The sequence below is a fragment of the Dryobates pubescens genome, chromosome 8 (assembly GCF_014839835.1).
Source record: "Dryobates pubescens isolate bDryPub1 chromosome 8, bDryPub1.pri, whole genome shotgun sequence".
NCBI lineage: Eukaryota > Metazoa > Chordata > Aves > Piciformes > Picidae > Dryobates > Dryobates pubescens.
The window spans coordinates 23,519,444-23,542,803 of NC_071619.1; the positions used below are offsets into that span (position 1 = coordinate 23,519,444).

The 23,360-nt window shown below is 41.3% G+C and overlaps 1 protein-coding gene across 14 annotated transcripts in view; it reads left to right on the plus strand.

Annotated features, from left to right (window-relative positions):
• The window catches only part of ZMIZ1 (zinc finger MIZ-type containing 1), a 306,728-nt gene extending 284,941 nt beyond the window's left edge, over window positions 1–21,787 (plus strand). For 11 of the 14 annotated variants that reach the window (XM_054163778.1, XM_054163776.1, XM_054163777.1 and 8 more), the window contains 10 exons: window positions 207–393; window positions 3,593–3,803; window positions 4,980–5,085; window positions 5,644–5,804; window positions 6,158–6,225; window positions 8,065–8,133; window positions 8,670–8,917; window positions 11,621–11,784; window positions 17,559–17,807; window positions 21,341–21,787. In XM_054163778.1, the coding sequence (XP_054019753.1) occupies window positions 207–393; window positions 3,593–3,803; window positions 4,980–5,085; window positions 5,644–5,804; window positions 6,158–6,225; window positions 8,065–8,133; window positions 8,670–8,917; window positions 11,621–11,784; window positions 17,559–17,807; window positions 21,341–21,448 (1,571 nt within the window). In that variant the 3' untranslated portion in view covers window positions 21,449–21,787. The remainder of the gene's footprint in view (window positions 1–206; window positions 394–3,592; window positions 3,804–4,979; window positions 5,086–5,643; window positions 5,805–6,157; window positions 6,226–8,064; window positions 8,134–8,669; window positions 8,918–11,620; window positions 11,785–17,558; window positions 17,808–21,340) is intronic. The other 3 variants (XM_054163781.1, XM_054163788.1, XM_054163782.1) reach the window with 2 other exon arrangements.
• The last annotated feature ends 1,573 nt before the right edge of the window (window positions 21,788–23,360 follow it).

Here is a 23,360-nt window from a genome sequence, read left to right on the forward strand (position 1 = left end):
TAATGTTGAGCATAGGGGAATAGAAGACGACTTTGGTTTGCCATTGTTGTTGATCTAAGCTGTGTCACTTGTATTGGTTAGGTGATGGGGTTACTTGTGATTTTCTTTTTTTGTGTGTATGACCCTGATAAATTAGACCCAGTAGCAAATCACTGTGCCATTTGTTACTGTTCTGTATAAATATACACATTATTATTGCACTGCAGATGCTAAAGGGAAAGTTCACACTTTCTCTCCCTCTTCGATCCCAGCCAACCACAACGATGAGCTGCGCCTGACGTTCCCTGTGAGAGATGGGGTTGTACTGGAGCCCTTCCGGCTGGAGCACAACCTGGCAGTCAGTAACCATGTCTTTCACTTACGGCCAACTGTTCATCAGACGCTGATGTGGAGGTAAGATCAGCCCTTCTGCAAGCAATTCCTGCAACTAGTGATGGAGGATTGGCAGGCCAGATGAATTTTGTTTAGGTTTGCTGTGAATTCTGTTTTAAAAATTGTGGCCTGCATAGGAAAAATGCTCTTAAAACTCATGGATACTCTCACCTGTCTCTTTCCAGAGACAACACTTTCTAAAATGCTCTTGATCTGTGTGGCATCTCCTTGCTAATAGCATATCACATACAGTGTTTGAAAAATCACTGCAGTGTTCCCTCCTTTCTGCCCTGGGTGGAATGCTTGTGGGATGTGTACGAATGACACCAGTAACGACTTCCATTTGGGGACTTTGGAAACTTTGTAGCCTCTGAAATCTTAGTTGCGGTAATAACTGTGCAGGGCTGCTACAGTTTATGCTTAAATTAATTGGTGCAGAATAGTTGATAATGAAAAATAACACACTAATGAAGGGCCTGATTTGGAGGCTTGGTAAAATCACTTGGAAAGACAATGGCTTAAATCCTCCGAACTTGAGAAACTAACTTCCTAAAATCCCCTTCTCCTATGACTCCATAAGTAAGGACATGTTCAGAAGTACTGGAGCATAGCTTTCCACATGCAAAGACTTGTGGTTTTCACTTGCAGCATAGAGGAAGAGTTTTCCTAAGTTGTACACATAAAGTGATTCCAGCTTATGTCCCAATTTCATCCTGCTCATGGAAGGGCTTTAGATCAAATGACAGCCAGAGCCTTAATTTTGTGTTTGTTTGTTTGTTTTTAAATACCATGAAATAATTTTGTCCCCTCCTCCTGTTTTTCTCAGAAAGTATTTCAGTGTTTGCCCTGGATGTTTGAGCCTGTGTCTGTGCGCTGTAGAGGCTGGTTAGTCGTTCAGGATTTTGTGTGTTGTTTCACAGGTATAGCAGCTGAGGTGTCAAAAAGCAATAGCTTAAGCACATTTTCCATCATGCCTGACCTCAACAGGAGTGATAACTTGCAGCTTCAGCTTTTTTCTCCTGTGAGGAGTTTCTTCCCATTCGCTGAAATCCACTTGAGATTTATGTTGTCATGGTATGGAAGACATAAGCTGGGCAGAGGTGTACTTAGTGCTCTGCCCCAGGAACAGGCACTGGCTCTAAAGCTGAGGCTTAATGTGGGATGCAGGAATCCTTACTGTCATGGTGCCCTCCTACCCTGAGGTAGCCTGGGGGTTGAAAGGGAGGGAAACTGCAGGCAGACCACATCCAGTAATTAACACCTAGCTTTGAGGTCAGTTATTGCTTACTTGCATTTCATTATCATGGAGTACTCGCAGCAGAGGGAGTTTTGGCAGTTACTTGCCAGTTCTTATTAATAAGTAATCACTACTGGGGATTGTGCTGGCTCATTCAGTAGATTTATAGTGCTGCACTGAGGCATGAGGCTGTTTCTTAATATCTGTTCTTTCTTCCTTAGCTCACCAAACATATAGCCTTTATTTAAACTTATTTTAATGAAGACTCACAGGTAAACTTTGCTCAGGTCTGCTGTTTTGAAAAGCTTGTTAATAGTGGGGAGAATGGATGGTCCTGTAATGAAGTCATTTTACATATAACTAAGGGCTGGATGAACTCCAAAAAAATGGATTAGTCACATGTGTGGATGGATTTTGGTTTTATAGAGAATGGTGGAATCAAGCCAATTCTGAGTATTTGTCTGCCAGTTAAAATATTCAGCAAACCTCTCACGTGTACTCGCATAATGAATAGCAATGCAACTATTTTTCTCCCTCATGGGAACTTCTCGTGGTTACGAGAAACAGAAAGGTTGGAGGTGGGGAAAATGTCGCCTTGAAGCTGGTTCAGTCTTAGCACTGCTCAGTTAATAGCGTCCCACTGCATGCTAAGAACATGAGGGTCTTCTGAGCTCTGTCACCACTCTGTGACATTCAGCAGGCCTGTTTGGGGCCCTCAGGAACACACTTCATCTGCTTGGGTTATATATCAGAGGGACCAAGACTTTCTTCCTTCTGGGTGAAGGTGGTGTATTCTCAAGAGATTTTCCAGTGCTTCTTGTGAGAAAATGTTCAGAAAATTGCTGCTAAAATACTGGGGGGGGGATCCAAAAACAACCACCAAAAACCCCAAAAGTGCTAGAAGATCTTTAGCGTTCCAGATGGTTTGGTGATTCTGTAATATAGATGGATTATGTTGAAAGGTCAGGTAATTTGTATTCTCTACCATTTTTATTAAAAATAAAATTGATTTTGGAAATCCAGAAAATAACAATGTGCAGTTTTGGATAGGAAAAATGGCAGTTGAGTTGATGATTTCCTGAATGAGCTGTTCCTTGTGGCAATCTTCCTTTAGGCAGGATGAAGAAATGAGCACCTAGATTTTTCAAGCATAAATGATAAACATTCAGTTGTCTATTGCTGTCATGAACAGCATAATCCTGACGCTTCAGTTCTTTATAGTCTTTCAAATTTCTTGTTCAGGTTACTCATTCCTAAAACAAGGTTCACCTCCATGTATGAAACTGAAGTCGTAGGCACCACCCACTCAGCTTCTTCCTTATTTGGAGGTGTTATTTAACTAATATTTGAGGAGCTAAATAGCGTGTGGAAGTTATTGTTGGAGAGGTGGGAAGAGTTTTTGCTCTGAAAGAAGCTCTGAATTGGGTAGATGTAATTCACAGTTGTGTTAATTTGGAATCACAGACAGAGATAGGGTGAGATACAGTGGTCATTTTATCTTAGTTGATATATCTGTTCCAAGGCCAGATGAGCTGTACCTGTATTTTATCTGTCAGGCATTTATTCAAATGCCTGTTAAAATGCTCTGAAGTAGTGAAGAATCCACAGTCTTCCAATACAACCCACTGCAGCATATGATTTTCTTGTTCTTAACTCCTAACACACAGGAAGGACCTACCAGACGTTAACATTTTTCATACTGCAGGATCACTACATGGTCTAGTTTTGCAAAGTAGTTTGGGATGTTCCCCTGGAAAGTCCTTTATAAGTGTAAATCATTAACAGTTTTGTGGCATTCTTGCACCAGCTCATCATAAATTGCTTCTGTTAAGGGTTTTTATGAAGAGAGTGTATTATATCCTTTACTGGCAATAATTCTAGGAAAATAGTATGACTGATAAAGAGAAGGCATTCAAACCATCACAGCAAATTCCCTCTGCAATGTGAAAGCAAAGTTTAAAGGAAGATTTATTGGTTGTACAGGTCTGACTTGGAATTGCAGTTCAAGTGCTATCACCATGAAGACAGACAAATGAACACAAACTGGCCAGCTTCGGTCCAGGTCAGCGTTAATGCAACCCCACTTACCATCGAACGTGGCGACAACAAGACATCTCATAAACCTCTGCACCTAAAGCATGTCTGCCAGCCAGGAAGAAACACGATTCAAATTACAGTCACAGCATGTTGTTGTGTAAGTACACTGAGCTCATGGCTGCAGCTGCCGATGCTGAGTTTGCGATTTAGTACAGTCTGCAGTGTTGCCTTAGCTGGAAAAGCCTTACTCTCGTATTTTTCAATGCATTTTTCTGGTGAGGTTTTTGGTTGATGATGTTGACACAGTCAGAATGCTAATATGGAAATCTTTGGCACTGAATTATTACAGAATGCAGTGACGTCCTTCCAATGTCTCTGAAAAGGCTTGTGGTCTGGAGGAGGGAAGGGAGTTGGAGCTCCTGCCTATTTAGTGTGTGCACATGTAATAAGGTGGCTGAAGTGTATTAACATAGAAGTAGATCATTGTGATGTAAACTGTTGGTCAGTGCCAGTTTCATTTGTTTTCATTTGTGTTTGTTTTGGCATGAGAAGACCAACACCATAATCATTGGTGATGATTTTTCCAATAGCTTTTCAGATGAAAAACTCACAATCCGTAATACAATCTGGACTATGCAACTTTCCACTTTCTCTTTTTCCATGGTTTAGTTACTCTCAGGGAGGAATACTGTATTTTTAATGCAGACTGGCACACACGTACAGTCGGAGCTTTTGACTGGTCTTTTGTCACTGACAAGAAAGCAAGCTGCTGCCTCTCCTAAGGTTGCAGTGCGAGGCACTTTGACAGGAAGCCATCCACCTGTTTTGCTTTACTTCACACTGATGTTTTTCCACATATAATTTCTCTGGTGGCTAAGAGTAGGGGCAGCATCCCGTGAATCCACAGTGAGCTCTGTATTGGGGAATAAGATTCAGTTAGTTCCAGACCCATCAGTAGCAAATTGGTTTTGCAACTTATAACAGTCTGAGGACAGGTAGGCTAGACTGTCAAAGAATCCAGGGTTTGAAAAATAAACCCTGATGTCAGAGATTAATATGTCAGCTCTCTGTAGTCTCAATAGTAAGGAGGGGAAAAATGCAGAAAATCTTTGCTTTTTTTAAAGATATGCACCTGGAGCACACAACAACATACTGCACAGCATGGAGTGTCCCTAGAGGAGTGCATGTGAGCAGTAGAGTGGAACCACCTTTCGTATTTAAGCATCAGACTCCTAGGGAAGCCACGTGTCCCAGGGAAGAATGCAGCACTGTTCAGCAGTGTATTTACCATGACTGTTTGGTTCTCTTGGTAACAAAACGTGTTTTCTTTCAGTCGCACTTGTTCGTGTTGCAGTTAGTACATCGGCCATCAGTTCGTTCAGTGCTTCAAGGTCTACTAAAGAAACGCCTCCTCCCAGCAGAACATTGTATCACTAAGAGTGAGTTTTCATTTTGTGTGGGTGATAACTTTTCAGAATGCCCGTGTTCAGTTGTGGTATTTCTACTCAAGGTTTACTTGCTTATTGAATACTTAAAGCATTTGTTAAGAGTTTCCAGCACATCATGTGCATATATTAAATCTTTGGTGTCCTCAATGTTGAGGGCTATTTGGGTGGGGGAAACAAAGTATCAAGGAGACAAGCTTAGTTTCTAATAAGGACCCTCTGAGTCCAGGAAAATCTCTCTGCCTTTTTCCCCATATTTGCTGACTTACCTAAAAGCTCCTTGTAGAAAGATTAATTTACTCAAGGCTGGTTAAAGTGCTTGTATGGCACTTCTTTGGTTGAAGGTATAGCTGATATGCATGTGTGTGATGGTTTGTCTCTTCAGGAGAATGTTTTAAATTACAAAGAATTACACCTGTGTGGGTAAATTGCCCATTAAATTGTCCCTTAAAGGTTGAAGTGGTGGTCTTTCAGATTTATATGTTGGAATTGACAGTGCAAGATGTACAAGTTTTGTTTTCTCACACATGCACATACTTTCATCCTGCACAGTAAAGAGGAACTTCAGTAGCGTAGCAGCTTCCTCTGGCAACGCGACACTAAACGGGGAAGATGGAGTAGAGCAAACTGCCATTAAAGTCTCTCTGAAGTGTCCAATCACATTCCGGAGGATTCAGCTCCCAGCAAGGGGTCACGATTGCAAGCATGTACAAGTGAGTAGATGCTGGTGGCCCAGCAGTATTTTCTCAGCCATGTGTTACAGTACCTTTAGCTTGGTTACCATATGGGAGAGCCTCATGAAATGGATTTCTATGTGTGTATCAATTAATTATTTATATTCTCTGTGTGTGTGTGTGTGTGTGTGTGTGTGTGTGTGTGTGTATGTATGCTTAGTGTTGAGGGAGAAAGTAAACTGTTTAGTTTTCAGGCTTTTTTCTTGGCAGTTTTACTTTTGTCCAACTGATTTGGTTAATACAGTATCGTATAGTACTTTTCCTTGATTTAATTTTAATACTCTCTTTTGGTTTGTTTTTCTTCTTCCTCTCTGCTTCTCCCTGATACTTAGTGCTTTGATCTGGAATCTTACTTGCAACTGAACTGTGAGAGAGGAACTTGGAGGTGTCCAGTATGCAAGTAAGTGCAACTGTACTACATGGAATGCAGTTTAATACAAATTCAGTTTGACCAAATTCAGGTCATATTTAAGGTTATGGAGGGGAGAAGATGGAAATAAGGTGCATGCATTGCATTTGCCTAATGGCATAAAGTCCAACAAGAATCCTTGCACTATTTCATAAACTGGGGGAACACCCTGAGTTATTAGAAATTTAGAAAGAGACAACACATGATATTTGTTCACAAAATATATAATCCGTGAGCTTGTTACAGGCTATCAGCAGGTTGTGTAGAGTTCAAAATAAGCTCAAGTATGTACATTGGTAAGACAGGTATCCACTAGAACTGGGAATCTGTCTTCCCCTAAATTATGAAGTACAAGCAATTACCAGGCAACAACATGACATGGCAAAAGAATGGATAGTCTATTCTAGAGTTATTTTTGTATCATTTTAATGTTGTAATGACAAATTACTGAGCTTCAAAAATGTAGATACTAAAATGTACAGCATCTGGCCTGGACATCAAATAAGGAAGCCAAATAATTGTCTTGTGTACTGTGCTTTGGGTCACATAGATAGGTAGTTAATGGCAGTGTTCAAGGAGAAGGGAAAATTTTGGAGACTGCACCATTTCTCAGTAATTAGGTAGGAAATTAAGTTGGATTCTCCAAAGTTCAAGTTAACAAGTGCAAATTAAAGTGAGAGCTGAAGGCAGAGAAGATTTTAGTCCAGAATAAGACTGATTTTAAAAAAAGCAAAAGATTTCTGAGAAGCAAAAGTTAGGAGTGGTTGCTTGAAGGAAAAGAGGGATACTTTGGCATACTTTCAACCTTATGTTTTGACCAGGGGGTTAGTATACTGTAGAAGAAATGGAACAAAAACCTTTGAAGTGGCTACAGACTGTCCATTCTTAACATTTAACTGAGCAGAAAAAAATCACAGAATGCCTGCACACCAGTTCAGTGTCTGTAACCCGCTGTGCTCAGTCCACAGGATTGCAAGTTTATTCCAGCCTCAGCTGAGGAGCCAGAGCTCTTTAGCTCAAGCAGCTGCAGCTGTAGCAATTTGTACTTTATCTCTGCAAGTCTCTAGTTGTGCACCAGCCAGTGCTAGCTATAAACAGGAGTGGCGACTGACCATTCTGTCTGCTTCTGGGGACACTGCAGGCTTGAGATGAGCTTGTTCTGATGACTCTTCATGATTGATCTGTCTCCTCATATGCAGGTGCTTCCTCTATAACCCCTGAATCTTTTTGGTCTTCTAAGTCAGGCTGAAAGTATCACAAGAATTGGATGTCTTGCATCTTAATTTATGTAATCATACATCCAGGACAAAATTTTTGTCCTGTTTCTCTGAGCCTGAGCACCTGCATTCAGATCTAAATACCTACATATGAAATAATTTCTGGTCTTGTTTTGTTCTGTCCCCATCTGTTCTATCTTAAGTAAATAGCTATAATACGTAGTTACTTTGAAGCCATATTGCTGTGCAGCCCCTCTAAAAAGGTCCAGTTTGAAAAATAAAGGTGCTAACTGATGTTCATAGGAGAGCTCTGCTGTGTTTGAAAAGCATTTAAATTCACATTGCATTTCACTTAAAAAAAATTTAAAGGATATGAACAGCTTGTGGATGCACACAAGTACATGTACCTTTTCTACTTCATGTAGAGTGCTGCTATCCTGGTAATGCAGATGCAGAACTAAAATTGTTTGCCCCAAATAATTCCTTAATTATGTGTTACAGATCATAAGTTGATGGATCCCAATCTGCTGATTTCATCACTAACCTTCTTCCATCCCTCTTTTACACATGTGGCATTATTCTCACATCAGCTTTGTTTTTTTTTCTTTTATAGTAAAACTGCTCTGCTGGAGGGCTTAGAGGTTGACCAGTATATGTGGGGTATTCTGAATGCTATACAAAAGTAAGTGAACTTACTCATTTTTGATATCCGAAACTAAGCAACTAGGAGATATGTTAATTAATGAGTACTGAAATTGTCACACCAAAGTAGGCCTTGAGCTTGGATGCTAGATTTCATGGCTCTCTGGGGGAGCTAGCGATGCAGTGAATCAGTTTCCATCTACTTAATAGATCTTCTGTGGGTTATCTCATGATGGCAGCCTCACCAATGAAGCAGAGTGAGAATGGAGAATTAAATACTGTGTTGTATTTACAAGTAGTCCCTCTGATTCACATGTGGTAGACCACATAGATATGTTAGGTTTTCATTGTGTGGATAAACACAGAAATGTGCTCTCACAGTTGCTTTTAAAAAAACTTGCTTCCAGCACACACTTGAGGAGTGAAAGATCTTGAGTTTGTATTACACTAGAGCACTTCAGAACATCTGTTACCATGCAGACTCTTACAGAAACTTCATCAGAATTGGTTAAAAAAAAAAACCAAACCAAACAAGTAAGTCAATGAATGTACAAAAATTTTCATGTTATTTTACAGCTCGGAGTTTGAAGAAGTTACCATTGACCCGACGTGCAGTTGGAGGCCGGTCCCTATAAAGTCAGATATTCACATCAAAGATGACCCAGATGGCATTCCCTCAAAAAGATTTAAGACCATGAGTCCAAGCCAGATGATCATGCCAAATGTGATGGAGATGATTGCAGCTTTGGGTCCTGGCCCATCACCTTACCCTTCCTTACCCCCTCCTCCAGGAGGCAACAACTCCACTGAATATGGTAACCAAGGTTAGTTTTACAGATCTTTGCACCCAGGTGCCTAGAAGTCAGTGGTTTGCTCAGCTTTGTGATTCAGGTATGTCAGTTCATCTTCTCATAAATGCATAAGGAAAGCAAATTATATGGCTGAAATTCTGCAGAGAACCTGATGCCACGCAGCCCTCCCCGAATCAACAAACCACAATATACATATATCCTCATTTCTTCTGTCCATTTTTCTTCTGTTCCACTCTCATTCAAATGAAGGCTTCTTGTGCTGCAGGAGTTACAAAGTAGGGAACCTGACTCATTAACACTGCCACTTGGGCCACTACCTTTAATTTGTGGCTTGGTGGGTGACATTTGGCAGGCTATCAAGAAAGTGGATAATTTTTCATGTGCTTGAACTGCTTTGCAAACACCTTTTCATTAGAAATCTACTTTTGAGTTTCTCTACTCGTATGCTACCAGACTGAGAAACAGGCAACTAAATACAAGCAGTGGAGATATATTTTCAAAGGTATCTTGTGAATAACTCAATTATAGTGACAATTCTGAAAGTATGAAACCAAAGATCATTCTGCATGTAATACAATATGACTCAGTTCAGCTCTGGGAAAAGACCAACTGTTCACACCATCAGAATCTCCAAATTGATTACAAGGTGATATATGTGCTTTTTTCAGGCGTTTGAAGGAAAGGATAGATTGCATGCAAAATATGGTTAATTTGCTCCAATAACTGCAAAACTGATGACAGATGATGAAGCTTTTTAGGTTTTCAAACAGATGAATGATTACAGTAACAAAGCCAAGAGCACTGAATCACAAATTTTTCACTCCTGTTGTAGGAGTGAAGTGCAGTCAGAGCATGAGATCAGAGCCATCTATTCTTCATCATATTTCTAATTCATAATCAGGAATGGAGAGAGTAGTCATGTAAAGTGGGGTTTAGGGTTTGTGTGACAGTTGCTGCCTAGACTGTTATTTCCCTGTCTATAGCAGAGCTAGTCATTGTTTCTTGGAGCCCTGACTCATCAAGGGCCGGTGAAAAACCCACACTATTTTCTCTGTGATAGGCATGTCAATGCAAAGCACCAGATTATTCTAAATGCCTTTATAGGTTTGTCCCTCAGCATGTGGCATACCTCTTTCCCCAGAGAAGGGCATGCTGCTGAATGACCGTAACTCCCTGGGCTGCCTTGAGTCTTCATTGATGGAGATGTCAATATGTGCACTGAGACTTAGTATATAGAATTAGGTAATGCTGTCTGATGAACAGTACTCTAGAGCAAAGTAGCAGTAGTAGTGTGGTTTATATTTGTTTATTTGGGTTTGACAATAGTATACTGAAGTTTAATTTGCAAATATAACAAGCACTCAATAATACAAGACTATATACCAACTCCCTGCTATTAAATCTTTCCTGAGAAGCAAGAAAAAACCCAACTATATTCTGTGACACTCATCCAGTTTGCAAATTAACAAAATGAGAATTAGTAAGGCTCTGCAGTCTTTATGCGATAGATGAAAGTCTTGACTTCTTTGAGGAATATTCTTACATGGCTAATGACTTCTATTCCTCTGAGATTAAAGTTCTGCTTGTGAAGCTGTGCTAAAGACCAAATGATGCAGCTACTTCAGTTTGTCAGACATCCTTCTTGACTTGAACATTTAAAGCTGCTGTACTTCATCTGTCAAACAGCTCTCCGAGCAAGCTCCAAAGCTTTTATTTCAGAGCTTTATTTCAGAGCTCAGTATCGTCCAGTTCAGATGCTTATATGAAATAGCCAAGTGCCTTAAGTGCAATTTTTGCAGTTCACAGCAAATAAGACAGCAGAGTTGGTATCTCAGTTGAAAGCATTAAGAAGGATCTGGACAAAAAAATACGGGGAGTAAAACTCCTGTATTGGGATCCACGCTTGCTTTAGAGTTCAAGTAAATGTCACTGGCCTGAGGTGGGACAATCAAAACATACTGTCACTGGTCATACAAGAGCAGACCAGTAGGGACCTCTGGCTTGTTGCTAGATGGTAGAAGTGGTGGGGCAGGGGAATCCAGAAGATTTACTAGAGACGGTCAAGTGAATTTTATTAGGTTTTGTTGGAAAAGAGAGAATAACACCAGAAATCCCAATTAGACATGAAGGCCTCTCCTGCACTGTCTGAATAAAAGTTGTCTCTTTATGCTGCCAAAGAAGAGGTAAAATAGGTGCTGTGCTACGGATTGGTGCTGTGGCATCTTGCTGATACAGTTCTGTTAATTGGCTTAATCCTGAACTGAAGCAGTGCTACAGTTTTACAGAGCACACAAAAGCACAGATGTAGATAACACAGGTGTCCTGTAAATAAATTTGGACCTGAGCAGTCAGTTTTGGTTGCACTGACAATATTCCATAGAATTTAATGTCCCTTTTGCTTCTCAACTTGGTTAAATTTGCCTGGTGATGTGACAGTAGTTTTTCAGAACCTCAGCAGTTTTCAGTTAGCTACAGTATGTACATGAATTCTTACAGCAGCCACTATTTGAAGGCTGGGTGCCATTTTTTCCTTCCCTATTCATCCAGCTAGCTCCAGCAACAGAGTGGGAAGGAAGTACAGCGTTGTCACGTTCAGCGCTGCAGTTGCCCTGTGCTGGGCAGGGAGGACGCCATGCCACACAGCCTTTACAAGATACTCATGACAGATCAATACTGGGGGAAAAAAAATTCATATCACATCTGTTTCTCTTTTAGGTAACAGTTACCAAGGTCATGGCAATTTTGACTTCCCACACGGGAATCCCGGTGGCACGTCTATGAATGACTTCATGCATGGGCCACAGCTTTCGCATCCCCCAGACATGCCAAGCAGCATGGCAGCTCTCGACAAACCTCTCAGTCACCCCATGCAGGAATCTGTAAGTAATGGTGCTGTGGATATAGATTTTCCTTTGTAGGGGTAAGGAGCTCTCATCCAGCTAATGGACTTGCCTTGTGAACTGCTTTTAGTTTTTGTGGATTCTTCACTTTGGAAGTTTGTGAAATAGAGTAGTCCTGAGACATGCCAAAAATGCTATTCTTAGTTTCTGGTCTTTTACAATTTTTTGGAAAAGTATTTCTGAGCTTTTTGAATAGTCATTTAAGCTTTTTTATCTGAAATAGACAAACTGGCTCAGTGTGCTTGCGTTAATCATTATGCTTTGCTCAGGCACCTGAAAAAAAGTAGACTGCATTCCCTAGGCCAGCAGCGTCTGTGAATATCCATCTTCAGCAGACATCTTGTCATAGCAAGACACTGACTGACTTGAAATCAGGTATAATATCTTCCCTGGATTTGTCCCCAAGGGCAAAATTGGCATCAACATGTTTTGAGGGGAAATTCTACCCAGGTAGCATGAAAGATGCCTTCAAGCTGGTGGGAATAGAGCAAGCCTGTAGATTTCAAGGCAAGACGTTGCTGCTGATTTGGGAGTGTGTCAGTATAAGAGACTGAAAAATGAAGGCTCCTCAGGTCTCAGATGGAGAGGTAGAACTGTGCACTGAAAAAGTAGCTTGCTTAGAGCACTGAGTTTTATATACAAAACTTACATATCTCCAGAAAATGCGGCACTGCAGCAGCTAGGTGATAGAAAAGCTACCAGCAGCATTCAGCTCTTAGGCATGGCCAGTCATCTGTTCTAACAGTGTGGAGTATGTGTGTATACATCCTTTTATGCTCATTTAAGTTACAGGGCAGGGGCTTTACAGTGTGCTGTTACTGCACAGGAAGGATGTTTAACTTGGCAAGTCATCTGTGCCGTGTCTTGAGTGAACACTAGAAAGTACAATTTCAGACTGTAATGAAGAAATGTGGTAGCAGATGCTCAGGAAAAGCCTACTCAGTCAATGTCTCCTCTGTCTGGCAGTAGGTATTCCAAGGGGAATGGTGAGAAATAGGAAGAGTGGAGAGTTCATTCTTAGTATAGCTTGGAGAGAGCCCAAGTAACAAGACTGTCTGCAAAGGAAGGGTCCAGAAACTGTGGTGACTTTACCACTTTACAGGCTAATGCTGGACAGAACAGACTGTAAAATCAACTTTACATTGGCAAATTCCACATACCCAATTTAAAGAGCAGGCTGAAGTATCTGTATCAGACCTACATTATTAGAATGTAGTAGTGAGGGGAAGTACTATCAGCCTAAACAACTCACAGCTGCTTTCCTTTGCATCAAAGCCACAAAGAATTATTCTCTGCCTCCCATTAGCTTGACTTGGTTGGTTAACTCTTACAACATTGCTATAGTAGTTGTCCCAGTGAAATTTCTGAAGTGGTAGGGTAGTGAAGTAATGGGCCAGGTTCCCCAGAGATGTGGTGGAGGCCCTATCCCTGGAGACATTCAAGGCCAAACTTGGGGGTTGGACAAGATGACCTTTGGGGGTCCCTTCTGACATGATGCATTCTGTGCTTCTGTTCTAAGTGGTTGAATATGAAAGTGGAGAATCTGTGGCTTTCTGAAAATGGAACTGCTTACATGTGATAGCAAAGGTGAAAGTTGTTCAAGGCTATGCATGTTCTAGAGCTGTAAGAGAGGGTATTTAGGCAAATGCTAATGGATTTTTGGTTCAAAGGGCTAGCCTGTAGCAAATCCGGTACTTGCTTATGGTAGCTGACAATTACAGTAAACCCTTGCCTCAGCTCTCCCTCATTTCTCATGATATACAAACTACACTGCTCCACAATGGGAAGCAGCACTAAAGCAAGTTCCATCTAGTTTATGTCAATGGCTCATTTCCTCCGACAAGGATCAGTGTTCAGGTCTGCTAGCAAAAGGGAATTAGATTGACCCTGTCAATGTAGCCATGTAGTCTTCAGGCCACATTTGAGGACTGTTAGTGGTCCCACACATTTTTGTCAGTATGAGGTCTCTGCTTTCCTCTTTATCTTCTTTCTTTCTTCTCTCTCAGAAACAAACTATTTGTCTGTAGCAGGCACTTAGGAAAGGCAGCTTTAGAATTACTGCTTTTAGAGAAATGCATGCCATTAGCATTGATAAATACTGCAGCTGAATGTCTTTGGACAGACATCTCTATATGAAAATTACTACAAATCACACTGCATAATTGAACTACAGTTTTAAGATGTTGCCTGTGCACTCTTGTCTGGCATTCTGTCTTTCCTTTTACACTTTTAAGATGTATTTTGCTTTCATCTACTATTCACTTTGACCATTTTATGTTTACAAAGTGAGTCAGGATCAGATGTTTGTTCCTATCAGATCCAAGGTCTCTCTCTTAACTGGAGCTGAATGCTGCTGAGGAAGTTCCTGGTGTTCCTATTATGAATATTTATATTGTGGCTCTTATATAGTGGTAGGCAGAGAAAGTTGATACTTGTAGAAATAGTCTGTAGGTTACTCTGGAAAACGCAGATGTCTTTGCCCATTATAGGCAGGACTGGGTAACCAGGGCTGGATCATCAGAACTACCTCTTGTCAATACTGCTGTTCCTCTCCTGTGGAAAAAACCAAAAAGCAAGACCTGTGGCCAGAAGTAATACCTCTTCCCAGTGTAAAGGGTTGTGAGAATTGTAGAACAGATGCTTCTATGTCACTGCAAGATTGCTACAAAATAGCTGCAAAAAATCACATCATGTTTGTTTTCAGAAATTCTAAACAAGTTTTAGACCAGGCTGAATTCAGCATTAGCTTCAGTTTAGTCACAGCAGCTGAGAAGTGATCTGCATCTGGGTACTAATGTGACTGAAAACTAATTCAGGGGAGGGGAAGTATAGCTTTGATTCATGTCAGTTCCCCAGTTGAGTTCATTGCATGTCTGCAAGGATTCACCCACTGACAAAGGCATGGATGGGAAAACTGACCCATGCGATCAGCAGGGCAGGATGACATCTTTCAGTGGTTATGCCAGCTAACTTAGCAAAGAGTTGGTAAAACTATGACCCCATAGCAGATAGAGATGTAAACCATCAACTTAATCTGCTAATTTTTTTTTCCTTTTTCTTTTTTTTCCCCTTCATTATCATTTTCTCCTGAGATGAAAGGAATATTGTTCTGCAGCCAGCAGGTCCCCTTATTCTGCAGCTATACCTCTTGGTATTCCTAGAGGTCACTGTCGGGCTCTATAAAGAGTTGTGCTGCTAAGCTGGAGATGTAGTTGTGTCTGCTGTAAGCTTTTCTTTTATGGATTGTAATGTTTTAAGAGTGCCAAAGTTTATGCTCCTAAAAACAACTGTGAAATTACTTTGCCATGTAAGCAAATGCAGCTTTGTTTCCTAGTGTGGGCTGGTGTTTTTAAAATACAAGGATGGGTGTTGCAGAAGAAAGTGAAATATACACAAGTGTATTGCTAAAATGTTTTTGCACCATGACAAACTTACCGCTAGTCAGCTGAATGTAAACAGAAAAACCTTCAAGTTCTGAGCATTTTACTTTCTTACAGGTAGGCTGGTGGAGTCTGTGGCCTAGAAAGGATGGATTTTGAACCTCTGATGGCCTTTTAAGACTATGGTGGCCCTCAGTCTAACAGTGAACAATTGCTCTATCCAACGGTTATCTCAGGGCTCAAGACACTGCCTTATCAACTAAGCAATTATATATATAAAATTCTTGCCTATAGAAACATAATGTAGTATTTCTAACCTGCTTATTTGTTTTGAAATATGTCTGAGAACACAGGAATGTCTCTTGGTTTAAATAATTACTGATACCAGCACACCAGTATGACTCTTACTTTGTGCATTCAGGGATAGATTTAAGAGACTGTTGACAATAAATCCTATTTTGTTTTGGTTTGTTTCTGGAGACTACTTTGCCATGTGAGCAACATTGTCATACATAAATTGCTTTTTATTATTAAGCTTTCTTAATTTCCACATTTCCTGTTGCAAATGCCCTCAATGAATGAAGAAGGAAACAGTACTATTTGGAAAGACATCTGCTTTCACTTGGACTTTTGCAGACTACTTAGGCTGCAGATTCATTTACATTCAGGTGTGGTCTGTGGGCAGACTGTACAAGTTTACCCCTAAGGTAACAATAACATTGCAGAATACTTTCAAAGTAGTCAAACTGTGACCCTAATGGAGTGAGTATCAGTGATCTTTAACAATTACTTGAAACTCCAGTGTGTGAAAGAGGCTCAAATGCAGTGTTGCAGATAGAATCATGTTCATTTCCACCAACCTTCGTACCATCAAAGTATTGAAAAGGACCTCCATATAGCTGAGTATAACTGTCCCAATGGCCAGTATGGAGCAGTATTCAGGTTTCAGTTTTCATAAGTGGTGAAATGTATTTTTTTAAAAGCTTGTTTCTGTAATTTATTTTTTTTTTTAATTCTGTGGGAATGTTTTAATTAAGCCCTGTAATAATCTCCCCTTTTGTTTTCCAAAACTGAAGACAAAGGTTAACATAACCTTGCAGTTCACTGTGATATGGAAGGGTCAATGCTGACATAGCATTTTGCTGGTTTCTGTTGGCTTGGCTGGATTAATTTCATTCTGTTGTTGTATGTATCTGTGTTTTGTTTGGGTTTTTTTCAGCTCCACTTTGTGGCAATACGTAGCATTCCTCAAAAAATGTTTACATTTTTTGCTTCTCCATATACCCAATTAACATGAAACTTATGATTCTGAAGCATTCAGACATTTCTCTCTCATGGCCTCAAGGTCAAGCCCCAAAGAATCCACTAGCATTAAATGTGGCATGCAGCAGAAGGAAGAATTGGACTTGTGTATTTTTTGTTGCTTCTCTGTCATGTGAGAAAGACTTCTCCACATTCTTCCACAATAGAGTTTGGAAGGTGCCTGTGGTTTGGTATTTTGTATCCCATGGAAAACAAAGAATACTAAACTTTTGCTAGAGAATTTATCCATGAATACAAACCAGAAGTGTTATCATTAGCTTAGTTTCAGCTAATGCATTGTACTTTGCAGTCAGCTGATATGCAACCACCTGCAAGAGCTCCACAGATGGATGGGAGCTCATTTGCTAGGCCAGCTTGTTCGTTCGTCAACCATCAGTGCTGACAAATATCAGTAAAGAAAATCTTCAGCCCCTTTTTCAAAAGGGGTGTTGTCTTGCATTCTGGAAAGAAAGAGAGGGGAGGAGTGGGGAACGGCCAGTATTTGCAAGATATTTGTAATGAGCTGAAATACAAAGAGGCAGTGGTGTCAGGAAGCTGCCCAATAAGGGAGCTGAGCAGAACAGATTTTCTTGTTTAATCGGTCTCCTGGCATAGGTATTGTTAGTCAACAAATTTTCTGTTCATTCAGGGAACTTTTAAGGGCAAAAGCATGCCTTGCTAATGCTGAGCAGCACCCGTAAGCCTTCTTCCCTTCTCTTTGGGGTTTGTAATCTGCATCTTCCAAGTGCAGTTTCCCACATCACAAGGAAGCAAACCAACAGCACAAATCCAATGTGTTTATCTCCCCTTTGAGATAACCTTCAGAAAACCAAAAGACTTTGTCTGACATTGGGATATGGAGTTTTCTTGTCTCATTGAGCCCTTTTTGTTTTGTTGGTTGGTTAGCTGTTGGTTTTTTGTTGTTATGTTTGGGGTTGTTTTGTTGTGTGTGTCTTTTTTAAATTTATTTAAGTAGTTTCTTTTTTGTGACTTGCGGTTACAGAGTCAGGCACCATGAGCACTGTACCTTGTGGCCTCACTTTCTTTTCCTGCTTTTTTCCTCCTCCGCAGATCCCTCATCCCGGCAGCACTGATCAGTCCCATACTTCCATGCAGCAAGGTTTGCACGTCCCTCACCCCAGCAGCCAGTCAGGGCAGCCATTACATCACAGCGGGCCTCCTACCCAGCAGTCCCGGCAGCCACCCCCGGCCACTTCTAGCAACCATCCACACAGTGACCTGACCTTTAATCCCTCCTCAGCCTTAGAGGGTCAGGCTGGTGGACAGGGAGCACCTGACATGCCGGAGCCCTCGCTGGATGTAAGTCTGTGTCATACTATCATCTGCCTGCCATAGTGTGTGCTTTGCATTGCAGCGGGAGGGCGGGGAGAGTGTGGGATGGGGAGCCGCTTCCACAGCACATGCCATCCTTTCATGCTTTGGTACATGGGTGCAGCTGCTGCAGCTGAGGTGACAGGGTGCTCCTGGCCTGCTGGAGGGATGGTTCTGGTTTAAGCAGCTGTGTGGCACGTGAGCCATGTCCTCTTCCCAGCACCAATGCAGCTATGTCTTCAGATGGCAGTTCAGGCACCAAGCTGAGATACATCTCATCCTTTCCCCCTCATTTCTGGACAGGGGCTCCTGTTTGCTCTTCTGGACCCTGAAGCTATCACAGTGCCTGAATAAGAGGAAGGGTTCAGTGTATGAGGTTGTGATTGTGGGGCAGCTGTGTTAAGTGAGCTAAAGGCTGAGCCTTGCAGCATGCCCTGGGAGAGGGATCTGTGCTGCCCTACCCCATGGCTCTGTCCCTGTGGCCAAAAGCAGTCTGTGCCCATCCATACTTGCTCACGTAGGTAGCTCAGCAGTACATCGTCCTCCTGGTGTGCCACACAAGAAAGAAACAAGGATATCTTCTGCCTCCTTGGCCACTATGGGAGGCAGCTCTCAACTGAACAAAAATAAAGCCTAGTTTTAAGGCCCCAAGTAATCTGTCTCTTCGCATCCTTTCAGTGGAGTCAGAAGTGAGTTATCTGAGGTATCTCTCTGTTTAACTACCTGCCTCCCAAAACAGAAATTCCTTAGCACTAGGATTGGATTTTCATTTGAGTCATGTATTCTTCTATGCATATCTTCTGTCCATTCCAGAGTCTGCTGCTGCACAGTGTAATTTTTTCTGTGCCTTGGATTTATATCTGTTCTTACTGTTGCTGTGTACTTACATCTTCCCTGTTATGCATGAGCAGTGTGCCAGCAGGTAGTCTCACAGAGGGGAGGGAATGGGTTAGTGTGGAGGGATAGATGCTCCATTTACAGGAACAATGCTCAGTGGACTAACTTCTATCTGAACCAGATGGCTGTGTTTCACACAACACAGTCACATGTGCATCCTTTGGGAATGGTAGTTCATGTGGCAGTTAGAGGTCAGAACCTTTAAGGACCCCATATGAGCAGTAGTAATAGGTGAAATAAAAATGGGGTATTTTTTCTTCAAATATTTAAACAACATAAAGTATGCTATTATGGGTCAGGCCCTCATTCCTCAGTGAAAGGCAAAGTAGAAAAACCCATTTGTTTATCACAGTAGTGTGGTTATCACTGATGGAGGCATGCAGGATTCTTAGAGGCTAAAATCATCTTGGCTAAATGAGAAGGCAGTTGCTGTACAGTGTGGGGAATATAGTTTGTGAGGACTATCTGTGAGCTCAGTCATGATCAGATGCATTATTTTAATGGGTTTAACTTTCTGTGTGCTAGAACTAGGCTGAATAAAGTCACATGCAGTAAAACAAGCAGGGGACTGCACCATGGGCAACTTAGTCCACTCCCTACTGACACAATCATATTAATTCTTTAGGACTTCACTGTGATACAGTTTGAAGTTTAACCTAAGTTGAAGGATATACCTGATGTAGGTATAGATATAGGTGATTGGAATTTGTACCTCAGACAGCAGAGGCACAAGAATCAAAAGGTCCTGGTATTCACTTCAGGACAACTGAGTGCACTCCTCCAAATTCTGCCCCTAAGTCTATCATGTTCCCATAGCTTCTGCTTCTGCCCTCCTTCCCCCTCTCCTTCCTGGGGTCTCTAGTTTTCACAACAGCTGGGCAGGAGGCAGGCTGTGCTGCCTGGCCCCTCTGGCCCAAGACAAGCCCAGGTCATCCTCAAAATGTAGAAAACTTCCTCTCGAGAGATACTGAGAAACTTTACCTTTGAAAAAATCTTTTTTTTTTTCAACAATCCTCTGTATACCAGAATGCATTTCAGGGGCATTACGATAAAATGTTAAGAATTGAGTTGTAAAATTGTAGGACTTGCTCAGGAATTTTTTACTTTCTACACGTTTGGTGGGGCCACTGTTTTCTTTTGGTCTTGTGTACTCGATATTCACAAAAGCCCTTACGTCTGTCGTCCAGTACTATGACAGTAGTGTTTGTAGCATGAATGAAAGGAGGGAGTCTTGGAAGCAAAGTGTTCCTTCTGGGAGAACATGCTCCTGTAAAGGTGACAGTGCGTTTTTTTCAAAACACTTAGAAAGTAATAAACTTCTTTCCGTGATTCATGTTTAGCTTATTGAAAAATGTATTCATTCCTATGACATTAGAAGACGAAGCTGCATTTGCACAGGAGTAATAGAAGCATATTACATTTGCATGCTAAATGTGACGCAGTCAAGCTTTTATAGCATTTGAAAACACAGAACAACTTAAAATTAATTTCTCATACCTACTATTTAGTTTGTTAAGGCAGTTCATATTTTTATGGTTGTGCTTTAACACGACACTGAATATAAAGGGAGTTTATTATAAACTCTTCCCTGCTGTTTTTTATGTATGTGACACTTTTAATTTTGGCTTGGTGTGGTGACATGCAGAATAAAGCAGAAAACATTGCCTGGTATACAACCCAGGAGTTAAAATTTGCTTGTTACCTGTCATTAAAAAGACTATGAGTGATGGTTGCAAACCCAAAATGTTCTATTTCAAACACAGTAGCAATAAAATATAAATAAAGCCCCTACAACTTTTCCTTTTGATACTTTAAAACCTTGTGAAGATTAGTGCATCTTCAGTTGGATAGAGTGTTACACCCCTGACATTTTAAAATGACTGGAATTGCGTGTAATGTTATAGTTAATACTTCCAGCCACTGTAAACTCCCCGCCAGGGGAAGGACAGAACTCACCCACCTGCCTTTCCACTGCTCTCTCCTTACTCATCAGTTGGTTGGGAGGGGTTTTTTCTCTTTTTTTTTTCTTTTTTACTTTTCTTCCTGGGCTAGTTTTATTCCTGGGTACTCCAGCTCACTGCCCCAGAGCTTACATCAGTACAGAGAGGCATTAGGGTACGGCTGAGGGGTAAGCAAAGGACAGGGCTACCTCTTCTTTAGGGATGCAGGACTTAGGTGGATGTCACAATGACATGAGAGTCAGACCAGTCTCTCTTGAGCGACCTTAAAGCTCAAGGATGTATTACTGAAACTGCTTGTTAAGTTTTGTTCGGTGGCTTACGTGAAACTAACATACGTAACAAACCTGTATCAAGAAGCTTTTGTCAGCATCACTTGCCAGGAAATACACTTAATTTACTGATGAACTTTGTGATGGGGAGGTTGGTTGAGAAACCCTCACTGAGATGGTAATGTAATACACAGGTGAAAACCGAGTACAGGCTTTTCACAAAACAAGTGGATACCGCGACATCTTAGTGTGTTAAGATTATGTCGCTGCCTTCCAATTTATTTGGACCTCTACACGTGAAGGCCAGTTTCCAGGAACATGTAGTGTTTAATTCCATTTTTCACAATTGTTTTCCTGTTACCTGTAATTTTCCTTTTATTTTTATATTTTATAGCTACTTCCAGAACTCACAAATCCGGATGAGCTGCTTTCGTACCTGGATCCTCCTGATTTGCCAAGCAATAGCAATGATGACCTTCTGTCTCTCTTTGAGAACAACTGAAACCATGTGTATTCTCCCATCCCTTTCACTTGTTCACACGTGTGTGGCTGCATAGCAAGGAATCTTAACACTCCTTTTCCACAAGAGAAGAAACAAAAACCCAAAAAACTCACAACTTGATCCAATGGTGCACTCCCTGCTTTCTTCATCTCAGAACTGCTTTTGTCAGCTTCAAAAACTGCGAAAGTGACGGGAGAAAAAAACAAACAAAAAAATAAGCAAATGCAGTAATCTCTGAGTCTGCCGTGCTACACGTGACAAACAAGCATAGACAGTTGTGCAGCTATTGGAAACCCCATTTGTTGTTCATCCTCTAGAGAGAGAGTTCTGTGATAAAAATAGTGTGAAGTATCTTGGCAAAATCGAATCTTGGCAAGGGAAGAAAAGGCAACAAAATGGAACTGTCTTTAATTGGCCCATCTCAGAGTGTCCTTCCAACCCGTGTTCTTCCATTTTTTTGAAACTGTATCTCCCTCCACCCCACTTTCCCTCTGACCCCCTCCAACCATAGGTTTGCGTTGGAGCGATTGTCCTGGCCACACACAAAAACAAAAACACGTACAAAGCTCAAAAGCACAAATCCTACAGTCAAGTGGCAAAGATAGGGCAGATGTACAGGCCTGTCAGAGGGAGCTGGCAGTTTAGCTCGTGTGATTTCAGTGATGGAGTCCTGAGAATTTCCAGGCTGCAGCCTTGGGTGTTGCTATTTCTGCAAGTGCAGGAATTTTAATCACCTCTTTGCAGAGGATTCCTCTGGCCAAACATACAGATTGGAAACCCCCCCCAAAAAAAATTTAAAAGCAATGTTTGCAATGTTTAGGGATTATTTTTTTAATTGTTATTATTTTGGTTTCAAATGAGTACTGTTTGTGGCTGCATTAACATCCAGCTGTTAAGATTGCTGTAACAGATCTTTTTGCCATGTATGAGATACGGAATGGAAAAGAGAGGGAGGGGGGATGCAACCAAACTATTCCTGATTATTACCTGCAGCCTTTGGTACCCCGAGCATGTGTGTCACTGTACTGCACAATACATAGCAGGACAGGCTGGGTTGAAGGCAGCCAGGAAATCATTGCAGGATGGAGGGAGAGTAACATCTGCATAATTACTTTTAATAATTGGCTTTAGAAAGGGGCATTGACTTTGGTCAGAAATCTTACAGCTTCATTTCTGTTTGGCTTTGTGTTTGGTTTTTGTGACTGTTACAGGTAATTCAGCCTTTTTCTTTCCTTCTCCTTCAGTTTCTTTTGTTAAACTTTGGCTGCCGGGATGAGCTCTTTCTCCTGAAGGACGGGGCATGGGGAGAATAAGTAACTGTTGGTAGATTGCTACTGCCCTCAAGAGACCCTGCTGCCACAATCACTGTTTTGCCCCTGTGGTCTGTGCTTCTCGTGTGGTTGCTGCTCCTGCATGAGCTTCCTGTTGCTTCTGTGCCCATTTCTGTGCTCTTTGTCTCTCTCTCTCTTGCGCTCTCTTATAAATTTTGTACAGTAGCTGTGTAAGAAGTGCATGTGTGCCAACTTTGCCCTTGTGGTGCAACATTTCAGCTTTTGCCCACTGTACAGTTATTGGTTTTGTTTCTTTTTGTTACTAAAGAGAATCCAACCCTACTCTTTTCCTTATCCCGAACGCAGTCAAACACCCCTCGTTTGCTCGCCACAATACATTTTAAACTGAAGTGCCAGGCAGAATCCTGTTTGTTCCAGTCAGTTTGACTAGATAGCTTCCTAGCCCTCTGTGTTTAGTTTGCAGTGCTGTAAATGGCATGCTCTGTGCTTACGACTCTGGATTTGCTTCCCTCACCAAAGTCATATTTGTAAATTCTTTGCAATTTTTGTTTAGTTTTGCTCTTCTTGTTAACGTTTCCCACTACTGCTGTACATGCCTCGTGATATATATATGCTAGTCA